Source organism: Hypanus sabinus, chromosome 27 (genome assembly GCF_030144855.1).
Source record: "Hypanus sabinus isolate sHypSab1 chromosome 27, sHypSab1.hap1, whole genome shotgun sequence".
Lineage (NCBI taxonomy): Eukaryota > Metazoa > Chordata > Chondrichthyes > Myliobatiformes > Dasyatidae > Hypanus > Hypanus sabinus.
This window is the reverse complement of record NC_082732.1, coordinates 14,788,034-14,801,339: the sequence shown is the minus strand read 5'-3', so window position 1 is coordinate 14,801,339 and position 13,306 is coordinate 14,788,034. Positions and strand designations below refer to the sequence as shown.

At 37.1% G+C, this 13,306-nt stretch overlaps 1 protein-coding gene and 1 long non-coding RNA gene across 2 annotated transcripts in view; one reads left to right on the top strand and one right to left on the bottom strand.

The window, feature by feature from the left end:
• Positions 1-2,338: 2,338 nt before the first annotated feature.
• LOC132381998 (uncharacterized) lies at positions 2,339-8,897 on the bottom strand. The gene is made up of 3 exons (XR_009508171.1): positions 8,649-8,897; positions 4,337-4,477; positions 2,339-2,632 (listed from the first exon to the last, which is right to left on the bottom strand). It is a non-coding gene; the product is annotated as an uncharacterized LOC132381998 (long non-coding RNA).
• A 9-nt stretch (positions 8,898-8,906) lies between these two features.
• The window catches only part of kif17 (kinesin family member 17), a 65,219-nt gene continuing 60,819 nt past the window's right edge, over positions 8,907-13,306 (top strand). Inside the window, exon 1 of the mRNA XM_059951760.1 lies at positions 8,907-9,250. Coding sequence (XP_059807743.1) covers positions 9,020-9,250 — 231 coding nt within the window. The 5' untranslated portion in view covers positions 8,907-9,019. The remainder of the gene's footprint in view (positions 9,251-13,306) is intronic.

Below are 13,306 nucleotides of genomic sequence, written 5' to 3'. Positions count from 1 at the left end.
AGGCCTTTATTTTCTATTGCTGAAGAGGAGAAGCAATTCCATTGAAACAGAATATTTTTTGTAAGAGTTGACAGTTTGGATGTAGGTAGGTAGGATATTCTCAGAGTAACCAAGAGCTAAGTTTTTATCAAAATAAGCAATAGGGAAAGAAGAGAGGCAATAGAGGATCAGCAATAGAATGGATGGCAAAATTATTCATTTTAGTGTTAAATACATTCTATTTTTCACCAAGGGTATAAGAGATGTAATAGAACACCATATAGAACCGAGACAAGGGAAAAATTCTTCATTCAGAATATGGTATGTTCTTCAAATTCTCTATTCTGGAAAGGTGTAAAAGTTTAGTCATTCAAAACAGGTATTAATAAATAACTGTATATTAAAGGAATTATGATATATGAGGATAGGAAAGCAAAGCTGAGATAGATCAGCTATAACCTTGATAACGAATGAAGCAAGCTCAACAGGCCAGATTGCTCATTCCTGTGCCTGATTTTTAAGAAGCTAGAATTAGTCAAACATGTTGAAAAGTATGTATAATTGTAAATTGTAGGGTTATCTGCTGTAACTATCATTAAATATTTTTTCATATATTTTAATATGGAATTTATTTAAACTAACACAGACTCAATAATGAACTGACAGTGCAGTCTTTAGGCTTCATGGGACAAATAAAATATATAAAGCTACAATCTAAACTGGAAGAATATTTGAGGGAGAAAATAATTGCAATGCTATAATGCTCCTGAATGATGCATGGTTAACTTCACTCACCTTAACTCTTAAGTTCTAGGGTCCTACTTAACTCTAGGGTCCTACTTTTAAGGACATTTCAAGTCATGATCTCAGTATTTAGTGATTGAATTATCTATCTATCTATCTATCTATCTATTTATGCACAGTTTGTCTTCTTTTGCACACTTGTTGTTTGTCAGTCATTGTTTGTGTATAGTTTATCATTGATTCCAATGTATTTTTTGTTTCACTGTGAATGCCTGAAAGAAAATGAATTGCAAGGTAGTGTATGGTAACTTATGTGTACTTTGATAATAAATTTCACTTTGAATTTTGAAAGAAGACTGGAAGTGAATGATTGATCTTGCAAATGATTTTGTGATCTCATTTGTAAATAGTCCTTCTTTCCCTTATTCCTTTATATAAATATCAGTGCTTTTGAACAATTTTTGTCATCTGCTCACTTCAGCCCTTTAAAAAATTTTTAAGTCAAAACATTGAGTTTGATCCTCACTTTTTATTGTTAAGCTATTGATTTTTACTTCAATTGCTGTAATTGTACTGCTTTCATGTAGCAAGCAGATATTTTATGATCTCCTAAATTAAATATTGGAAAAACTAGAAGACATTGTTTTTGATCTCCAACATAAATTCCATTCCCTATCCACCAATTTTATACTGCTCATTGAACAGTGACAGAACAGTACATCACAGTACAAGCCCTTCAGACCATGATATTGTGCCAACCTACTCCAGATCAATCTATCACTTCTCTCCCTCATAACTCTTCATTTTCCTTTCAACAATATGTCATTCACTATAGCCTGTAATTGAACCTGATTATTCACAACCCTTTTGTCACTCTTGACTCAGAGCATTCAGATAATCCTTGCAGTTACATGCAAGCAGATTTTTGGAACAACGTAAGAACAGGATTATTTCTGTTCATGCATAATAAGACTATGTAAATTCATAGTTACAGGATTCCATAGAAACATTCTATGGGCAAAATATGCTGTCTGTAGCTAACTAGACTGAAAGAAAAGGTTGTGGGCTTGTAATTAATAAGAGTCCTGCAGATAGGATGAACAGCAGAAATTACTGAAAAATGACAGTAAGATACATAAAGAGGGAGAGAACAGAATACAAGAACAAAGTAGCAAGTAATATACGATCAGATTCTATCTCATCACTGCCTGAAAGGAGTTTGTACATTCTCCCCATGACCACATGGGTTTCCTCCAGGTGTTCCGCTTTCCTCCTACAGTCCAAAGATTATCAGTTAGTAGGTTAGTTAGTCATTGTAAATTATGCCATGATTAGGCTAGGGTTAAATAGGGGTATTGTTGGGTGGTGTGTCTCAAAGAGGCTATCCACGCTGTATCTCAATAAAATAATAAAATAAAAATGAATATCTATAAGTACTGTCAATTCCGGTTATTTGGAACACAACAGGACCAGTATATTTTGGCCTAATTAAGCGACTACCCCAATTAGTTGAAGTTTCATGGAAATAGTGAAAAAGGTATAAAAAAGATAAACTGCCAGTTAACTGAGTAACAAATTATGTACTTAAGTGAAAGACAGAATAAATTAAAACACTATCAATACTACTAGCATACTATAAAACTGGGTATTTGTTTCTCATTGTTATCGACAGAAGAATGAATGGAGCGTACACTGTAAATGAACAAAATCAGTGCAGACAGCTAGTGTGGATAATGGACTGCTTTCATACAATGCTTTTGACAGTTGCATCCTCCAAATCTTCATTTTCATTGTAATATTCAAGACGATTGCCGATACTTTCAAATTTTTCATAGTTCCTAACATGTTGAAGTAGTGAAATGGTTTCATTTTCACTCCCGGCCAGTTCTGTCATCTCCAAGCTTGAATGCTTGAAACCATAGGAGCAAAACAGTTCTGAATTGTCTTATTGCTTATTTCTCACCAACTACCATTGACAAAAATCACTGCTTTTGAACAAGCGTACACAACTGATGCTATTTAAAAACAAACTGTTCTAAACATAGTGTAGTGGCTGATAGCCACACAAGTGATGTGTCTGACACTAGTTAGAAACTGTTCAGCAACAATCTCTTGCCCCAATTAAGGGGCATAGTGTCCCAAATAAACAATTTTCTCAATAAGATTCTAAGAGTTGTGCCAAATAAGCAGTTGCCCCGATTAACTGATGGCCCAATTAACCAGAATCCACTGTATATACTGTAGAAGTATGTGGGAGCAGCAAAAGTAAATACTAATCTCATAGAAGATGAGGCAGGAGAAATAAAGTAATGGCGGAGATTTAAAACAAAATAAATGAGAAGGACCTAAAAATGAACTGTTTCAGTAGTTTCAATGAGTTGCATTACATGGGCACTGTGGCAAGACACAAGCAATCCTTTTTAATTACTGTCTAACCACTGCTATCAATCAAATGTTTTCACTAACAAAAATCTCCCTCTTTGGAATCAAGTCTGAAGCTCTCTTCAGAAGGTTGAAATGGCTGTCTACCATAAAACTAGTTTAAACCATGTTGTAAAAAGAGACAAGGAAAGAAAATTTTGGTATGGGATGAAGGTGAAGGTGGAGAGGTCATAGACATGGGTGTTCATGGGAAAAGACAGATTAGATTTTTGCTATGATTAAAGGACTGGGGTGGGGGGGGACAAAAAAGGGTCCAACCTTTGATGCTGGTGTTGGGGAAGATGAAGAGTTTTTTTTAATGTACTTTATGTTCCAATTTAACTTTTAACTAGAGTGGCTGCAGAATTTTTTCTTGGTGAATTTGCACTTAAAACCAAATTTGAATTGGGCATTTCTATACACTATAACCATATTGTGTTACTAATCATTTAATAAACATTTCCTTCTACACAAAAATAAATTGGAGCAGCTATCTCCAAGCTATAATCACTGTGAAAGGCAATTTTTTGACTAACAAAGAAAAAACTCCCCTAGAGGTTGGGAGACCTATCTGAGTATCTTCATAAATAACTGCAGGCTACACAAAAAATGTGCCAAAGTTAATCAGCAGCACTTTTCTCTAACAATCTCAGTTTTGAAACTTCGCAGAACTCTGTAACTGTACCATTATTGCTATTCATTCAGCATTCAGGGTAGGAATCAAATTTGCATAGGTTGCTGATAAGTCTAGCCATTAAAAGCATTATATCCCGCACTAAATAGGAATGATAAGAATGCGTTCATAAGTTCAAGTTCTCCAAGGCTGCCATCACTGAGATATGTAATATTCTGTGAGAAGTAGCTATGCTCTCGTGCTCAAATAGTTCCCTATAACATCACCAAACTTTCTGCTGCTATATTAGAAAGGTCAATCAGGCACTATATTTATAAAGAAATTATTTCATCTAGTCTGATTCCAGTGAGGATAAAGTGGTATTTCTGATACTGAGTGTGGACACCATATGTCATTAGGAAGGCATTGCAGATTTTTATTGATTAGGAAACAGAGAAGGCTCTTCAGCCAATCCGATATAGGTTAACTTATAGATGAGCATTCCATCAGTCATTGCTAATTTCCAGAAGCCCCGCTCACTCAGACACACACTAGTTCCCTTTGACTCTTGCTACTTACCCACATCAAGGGATGATATATTGCAGGATATTAATATACATCTTTTGGATACTGGAGAAAATGGGTGCACCTGGTAGAAATTCAGTCATCGGGAGAATGTGGGCAGCAACCAAGGTCAGGATCAAACTGAGATCACTGGAGCTGTGAGGCAATACAGAACATCATTTAAATGCTTGTGACACTATTGAATGTAAATGTTCAGTAAGATATTTAAGTACCGTACTGTGCAAAAGTTTTAGGTATTCTAGATTTTTTAATGTAGATTTTGTTTTAGATGTTTATTTTTTGTCTTCAGCATTAGTGTGAAAGTAGAAAAGAGCAAATTTTAGATTTCCAAACATTCATTTTCTAACCTAAATGTTACAGAGAAATTTGTGTACTCTTTTAAAGGAAGTAACGTATTAAGTATTAGACCTCCTTTCAAATAAAAACTTGATTTTTTGTAGGTAGATAGGCCAGTGCATGATTAAACAAAGAATTCAAGCAGGTGCTAATGATCAATGACATAATGAGCTGAATGAACTAAACTGATTAACTGAAATATATTTGCGTGTGGAAGGAATCAAACTGGGCAAAGGACAACCAAACTAAAAAGTGAGGCTGTGACAGATGTGACGGTTTAACCTTCAAATCATCAATTCTTACACCAAGCCAAGAGTGAGAACAGCAACAAGACACAAGGTCATCATACATCAGCAAGGTCTACCTCAAGCAGAAATTTTGTGGCAGACAGGAGTTTCAAGATGTCTTGTCCAAGATTTTCTGAAGAAGCAAAGAAATGAGCAAGGTTGAGGACCAGAAAAACAGTGATCGGCCACAGGAACTGAGTGCAGCAGTCGAGAGATACATCAAACTGATGTCCCTTTTAAATTGGAGCAAGTCCAGCACTGCTATCAGCTCTGAACTAAGAAAACAGTGGAACCCAATACACCCCTCTACAGTCCAGGGTGTCAGTGGTGATTTTCATGGAAGAGTTGCTGCCAAAAAGCCATTCCTCCAAAGTAGAAGCAAGTCAAGAGACTCACCTACGCACAAAAACAAGGGACAATGGTACTGAACAACGGCAGCTAGTGTTCTGGACTGACAAGTCAAAAGTTGAAATTTTTGGCTCAAACAGGAGGCAGTTTGACTGTAGAAGAGCTGGGGAACACTACATGATGAGTGTCTGCAGCACACAGTGAAGCACACTGGAGGTTCCCTTCAGGATTGAGGCTGCATTTCTACCAATGGAGTTGATCTGGTTGAAATTAATGGAATCCTCAAAGCTGAGAAGTACAAGTAGATCCTCATCCATCTTGGATACCATCAGGGAGACGTTTGATCAGTCCCAATTTAATTCTGCAGCAGGACAATGACCCCAAATACATGGTCAAGGTCATAAAGAACTCTCTTCAGCAAAAAGAAGAACAAGGAGTTCTGCAACAATTGGTATGGCCTCCATAGAGTCCTGATTGCAACATCATTGAGTCTGTCTGGGTTTACTTGGATGGAAAGAAGCAAGTGAGGCAGTCAAGATCTGCAGAACTGTGGCAAGCGCTCCAAGATCTTCCGATTTAGGAGGGACATCAACGATGTATCTCTCGACAATGTATCTTGAAACTCCTGTCTGCCGCAAAATTTCTACTTGGGAGAGATCTTGCCGGTGCAGGATGAACACCTTATATCTTGTTGCTATGCTCACTCTTGCCATTGTGTAAGAATTGATGATCTGAAAGTAAAACCGTCACATCTGCCATACCCTCACCTTTTAGTCTGGTATTATCAAAACAAGTTCATAATGCTGTACCATCTTCTACTTTTCTTCTCACATTCTGAAACCAGCCGAGTTTTTTTTTATATATAAAACTGTATGACCGTGTAACTAAAAGAATTGATGCAGTTTTACAGATAAAGGGTCGTCCCAACAAATATGGATTAGATTTAGTTTTTACTATTTACTAATCTTTATAGTATTTTTTGATATTTAGAAACTTAATTTCAATATTTTTGAAAGCATCTTTGCTTTATAAAAATTTTTTTGCATGTACTCAAGTCTTTTGCACAGGTACAGTACGTTCTCCTACAAGATACACAGAAAGGTAGACTGTAGGTAGAGCATGTAATTCAGAAAGCAAATTCAATATTGATCTTTTCTGTAAAGGTCACCAGCATAAAAAATGGGCATGTCTTGTTACATCTATGTAGGGTTATGGTGTGACCATATCTGAATGATTCCACACAGACAGAAGATAGGTTCCTGGGATAAAATAATTTATCTCTGAAGAAAGAGCAAATAATTTGGATATATTTAGAAGAAGTGAACTTTTAAAAATATATTAGATTCTGAAAAGGTGGGCTGTGAGAATGTTTTCTCTCGTGGAAGGACTACATCTCGGATGTAGAATTATCTCAAGATAAAGGGTCAATTTTTAATCAGAGAAAGGATTTCTTTGTTCATAAGATTATGCATCCTTGGAATTCTCTACCTTAATAAGGTTATACTTATAGCTTCATTAAGTACATTAAGTCGAAAATAGAATTTTGGAGAACCTAAGGTAATGACAATCAGACAGGGAAGTGGAAGAGAGGCTAAAGATCATAAACAAGTTCATAATGCTGTATCATCTAGCCCTACTTATGGTCTTATATTCTGAAAACAGAATGGATCAAGAAAATGTTTGATTTTATATATTTTTTTTCTGTATTTAATATAGCAATAATCATCTGATGAAGATGGAGCAACCAATAATCAATGCAGGACAAGTATATTTTAACCCTGGCCAACTTTTGTTGACCAACAATTAAAGATAAATATTTGTTCTTTTCTCTGAATAATGCAATAATATGGAAATCATTACTTATTTTAAAAACCATATAGCTATCAAAATCACCAACAATAATTTAGTTTTTATAAAAAAACATTGTTTAATAATTTCTACACTTCATTTTTGGTGAGAAGATTCTAGCCATCTGTGCAATATTCAGAATAAATTGTCTACCCTGACCAGATTTTTTTTTAAATTAAGTTTATAGTTTGAGATACAGCATTGGAACAGTTAGCAGTTGCAGTGGTGTAAGTTCAAAGTAAATTTATTAGCAAAGTATGTATATGTTTCCATACACTATCTTTCAATTTATTTTCTTGCCGCGATTTACAAGAAAAATGAAATACAATAGTTTATGTAAAACTATACCTGAACAGATAGACTGATAAGCAATCAAATGTGAAAAATAAGACAAAGAAATGCACAGATAAAAAATAATACTGAGAGCATGAATCGTAATGAGTCCTTGAATATACAGGTCATCAAGTTAGTTCAGATTGAAGTTATCCACACTAATTCAGGAGCCTGATGGTTGTAGGGCAATAACTGTTCCTGAACCTGGTGGTGTAGGACCTAAAGCTTCTGTATCTTCTGCCTGATGGTAGTAATAAGAATGGAACAGGGCCTAGAAGACAGATGCTGCCTTCATGTGGCAGTGTTCCATGTAAGTATATTCAGTGGTGGAGACAGCATGGAAGTTTTTAAAACTCAATCACTTACAAGTCAATTATGCACATGGTCAGTGTAATATCCTAGACTGTAAAGTGGAATTTTGGCCTCACGGCTGTATTCCCTAGAGTTTAGAAAAGAGAGGCTATCTCATGGAAACTTACACCATTTTTTCAGGATTTGACAGCCTGAATGCAGGGAGGGTGCTTTCTCTAGATTAGAGGTAGAGAGTCAAGAGTCATGAATCATGAAAAAGGCAACACAGGTGAGGAGAAATTTCTTCAAGCAGATGTTGCTATATATTTAGAAATGCCTGCCATTGAAAGGATTAGCTATTAAAACAGAATATGCTGGGAAAAACAGCCAATTCAAAGTGAAGCAGGAATATTATTTCATATGAATAACGTTCCTCTTCATCAGAACAATCTCCAACCTGAAACGTTAACTATCTTTGCCCCTCCATGGTTAAGCCTGACTGAGTATCTACAGCTCCAGTAAAATCAGTATTGATGGAGCTGGAGATTAAAATTGCAAGTATGTGCAGTCTTTTCACCATATTCCTAATAGTGTTGATGTGGTGCTCTGCCAATTGTATGGTTTGAATAAGATGTTTAACCTGTTAAACATATTCCCTCTCCGGGAAGAGCGGGATATTCTGTAGTGTTTTGGCTATTTTTAACCCTGAACTTTCATTTTTCCAATATTTACGTAACTGTTCGTTGGAACTTATTGTCTCCATGGTGCGTTTCTTCCTTTAATTAACCTGACCACACTGCATAAAGTACAAGTTTGGTTAAACGTGATTTGGGATGTCCTCGGATGGGAACGGAAATAAGTACCTGCAAATTGTTTGATTCAAGTTGGCAGAAAGTGCAATCACATTCAGCCTGGCTGCTCGTCAGTTTCCGTGGGTAACTGCTCAATTATATTGCTCAGCAGTGTTCTGATCTGTGGGTGTCGGATTAAGATAACCGCTACCTGTCACTGAAGCCCTGGTCGCTGCTCACTTAATTCAGTTTCCATGACAATTAGGGGCGGAAAGCGAAACCGGAAATGACGCAAATCAGCGGAAGCTAAACTCGCAGTTGTTGCCGGGCAACCGACGCTCGACAGCAGGGTCCCGGTCCCGGGAGCAATCGAGTGTTGCCGGGATGGAGAACCTGTGAAAAAAAAAGGGACGCTGTTACTTAAATTCGACACCGGGGGAGGGATGGCTTTGGAGACGGTGAGAGTGGTAGTGCGCTGCAGACCAAGCAACAGCCGCGAAAAGGACCTGAACTGCAAGGTGGTGGTCTCCATGGACAGTGCCCGCGGTCAGTGTTTCATCCAGAAGCCTGGGGCTCCCGGCGAGCCTCCAAAACAGTTCACTTTCGACGGCGTCTTTTACATAGAGAGCACCACCGAGCAGCTGTACAATGAGATCGCCTACCCGCTGGTGGAGGTAAAACAGGAGCTAGCGTGAAATGACTGGGATTTAACCATCACTTGGTTGAATAGAGCCACTGGGGGAGCAATATACACACAGATACACAAGAACATTGAGTCCTTAAAGAGGCTTGCACCGTCATGAACTACAGCTTTCGGAATATTAAAGATAACCGTAGCTCAGATAGTTCGCTCGCATCTGAGTTAGAAGGTTCATATCCCCTTCCTGTGCACGAAATCAAGGATGGCAGTGCCGAGAAGTGTTAGTCGTCCATCTTTTGTATAACCTGTTAAACAAGATCCCTTTCTACCCTTACAGATAGGCATAAACGATCCAATAGCACAGTTTTAATTATTACCGATTGCCTGAATTATACTTATTCCTGAATCAGTACCACTTAAATCAGTCTGTTCACCTTTAATTACATTGTTGTCCTAATACAGATTTGCTGCTGCATGTATTATAGCAGTAATAAATGTCAAAATAATTTGAAGAACTTTAGGACTTTTGGATGATGCTGAAAGTACTGTATAACAGCAAGATTTTCTTGAAAGATCCATGTAGTCTGACCATGTTTAATAGTGCTCTTGCCCTTTGAAGAGCATTATTAATATACAAAGTAAGTACAGGCAAAAACACACTGAGATGCTGTCAATAAAGTAGCAGTTAAATTAAAATGACATCATTTTTCTTCAGTCCCCATCAATTTCAGATGGAAAAAGCAACATAACTAACGTTTTGTTCTTATTTTGCCAATAATTTGTTTCTCTTATTTGATTATTTATAATTGTTGGAGTTAACCTTACTATTCAGCAATTTAATAGTTTTTAAAAGTGAATGTGAGATTGCCTGAACACTGCACATGCAAACTTCCTGCGTGGCATACTGAAGGGTTTCAATGGATCACAGTCTTTATGGTATTAATGCTTCCTATTATTTTGGAAAATTTCTGCCTGAAGGAAATGGCCAAGAATGGGTGCCATAAGATATAGGAGCAGAATTAGGGCTTTTGGCCCATTGAGTGTGCTTTGCCATTTCATCATGACTGATCTATTTTTCCTCCCAGCCCCAATCTCCTGCCTTCTCAAACTCAACCCCCCCCCCTTCCCTTCATGTCCTGACTAATCAAGAATCTATCAACCTCTGCCTTAAATGTACATCTGGTCTGCACGGCTGCCTGTGGCAATGAATTCCACAGAGTCTCTAATCTCTGGCTAAAGAAATTCCTCCTCTATTTTGATGTTGTGCCCTCTGGTCTTAGACTGTCTCACCATAGGAAATATCCTATCCACATCCACTCTGTCAAAGCCTTTCACCAATCAATAGGTTTCAATAAGGTCACCCCTCATTTTTCTGAATTCCAGTGAATACAGACCCAGAGCCATCAAACACTTCATGTGACAAGCTGTTAAATACTGGAATAATTTTCATTAACCTCCTCAGAACACTCTCAGGTTTCAAAAAGTCCTTTCTAAGATAAAGGGCCCAAAATCACTCAAAATACTTAAAATGCGGCCTCACCAGTGCTTTATAAAGTCTCAGCATGACATCCTTGCTTTTATATTCTAGTCCTCTTGAAATGAATGCTAACATCACATTTGCCTTCCTCACCATAGTTTCAACCCGCAAATTTACCTTTAGGGAATCCTGCACAAGCTCTCCCAAGTCCGTTTGTACCTCAGATTTTTTTTTGTATTTTCTTTCCATTTAGAAAATAGTCAACCCTTTCATTTCTGCTACCAAAGTGCAAAGTACACTTACCAACACTATATTCCATCTGCCACTTCGTTGCCCAATCTCCTAATCTAAGTTCTTTTGTAGCCTTTCTATTTCCTCAGAACTACCTGCCTCTCCACCTATCTTCGTATTGTCTGCAAATTTTGCAACGAAGCCATCTTTCCATCATCCAAATCATTGGCAGATAATGTACAAAGAATCAGTCCCAACACAGAGTCCTGTGGAACACCAGTAGGCACCGGCAGCCTACCAGAAAAGTCTTACTTCATTCCCACTCTTTGCTTCCTGCCAATCAGACATTGCTTTATCCGTGCTAGAATCTTTATTGTAATACCATGGGCTCGTAGATGTGAAGCGGCCTCATGAGTGGCATCTTGTCAAAGTCCTTCTGAAAATCCAGGTACACAACATCAACTGATTCTCCTTTGTTTATCAGTACAATGTGGGTAGAGCTCATTGCTGCCAAACTCTCTGATAATGCCATGGAGAGTGTAGATGAACTTGAAGCCAAAGCCATCTATGATTTGTGAGAATGGCAGGTTATAAAATGTGTGATGGATATTATTGACAATTTCCCGTGTTCCTGTTATACTTTTTAAACCTATTATTTAATTGGGTGTTCTTATTGATTTTATTTACTGTGGGTATTATCCATTAACTGTGCTGATTTGATGTTTCTGGTTAATGCTACAATACTGTGATCAAAGCAGAACATATTAATTTTAATTTGGAGATACAAGAGTTTTGATGTAAAGGTATTGACCTTTATGTGTTCAGCAAAGTTCGCATGAAGAATGCAATTATTGTAAAAAATTTTAAGAAGTTAGATAGGAGAAATCAGCTCAGGAAGTTGATTGTTTAAGAGCTGATACTAATCAAGAACGTGCCTGACATAAAACTTTGAATCTCACCCATCCGATGTGCTTATATCTATTAAATGTTAAGGAGTGCACTGGTTTTGGATAATTTTAACAAAACGTTTATTAATTTATCTGCCTACTAAATTTAAGTGCTAGTTTGAGAAGAATTAATTTATTCATATGAATCGTTTGTTAAATTTGAATGACTCAGGGTCAAAGGACAAATTATTGATGAGAGTTAGTGAGGACAAAGATTCATTTATGTAATTGCAAAAATTGAACATCGTATTCATAGAATATTTTGTTAAGGATGTAATATATTATGAAGTTCATATACTGTGAAGTGCTTTATTAATTATTTTTATAAGTACTCTGGAAAGTTAACTCTGTTCTAAAATTATTGCATGTGTTTGATTTATAATTAGTTCTCTGCAGTTCATTTTGCTTATAGTTCACAAAAATGGCCATGCATAGGGTGGGTATATATATGTATATAACATAAAGATATGAGCTGTGGTACTGTTAAATTATCTACAGGTTAGCATACAGAAATCTAGATGCATATAGAGTTCTAGATACACACAAGAGTTGGCAGTAAGTTAAAGTTTGTGAGTGTTTAAAATTGTTCAATGAACTGTGATTTTGTGGAGGTAATTTTTATCTTACAGTTTTACTTCCATTAAATTTGTCACTTCTTCAGATGGTGAAGAATGAAACTCCAAATAATTTGGAGTAATTTGAATGATAAATCCAAAAAAAATTAAAATTATGGTCAGCTTGGTCACCTCAATGAACATTTGCATATGCTGTTGGGAACAGTAGCTAGTGTTACGAACCTGGTAACTGGGTCACTTACCAGCAAAGATAGAGAGGTCCGTTGAAGTCTAATGGTACTATTTTTAACAGTATTTATTAGTAAAAATACACAAAAATAATATCAATGCAAACATACAGATAATATACGTTGTCAATACTAAATCTAAAAGTGCGGGTATAATAATAATCAATAAGAAATAAGCTCTATCATTGTCTAGAGGATAATGAATTGTCCGATTGAAATATACAGTTCACTGCAGTTCCACAAGCTGCCGTCTTTTGGTTGTCGCTGTGTTGCACTTTGTTGGAGAGAAAGAGAAATAGGAATAGAAAGGGAACAGTTACCGCTGCGGGTTTTCCAACCTTTATGATTTCGATCCGTCAGGAGTCCCGTTGGTGTGGCCGTTCACTTGTGGCCTCTGCTTTAGATAAGCCATTCTTCCGTGGTGAGCCCGCCAACCCAGGCAAGGGAGGACGCACACGGGCCGCACCGGCTTTGGCTATCAAACGCTGTCACTAGATTTCCAGCGTTTCTCCTGGTGCGTCTAAAGGGGTTGTTCCCCAGACCCTCTTTTATCCTTACTCACGGGGTCTCAGATGTCAATCAGGTTGGGATAATGCAATCCCACAACCAGCCCACTCTGGTCGTCCCCTGAGG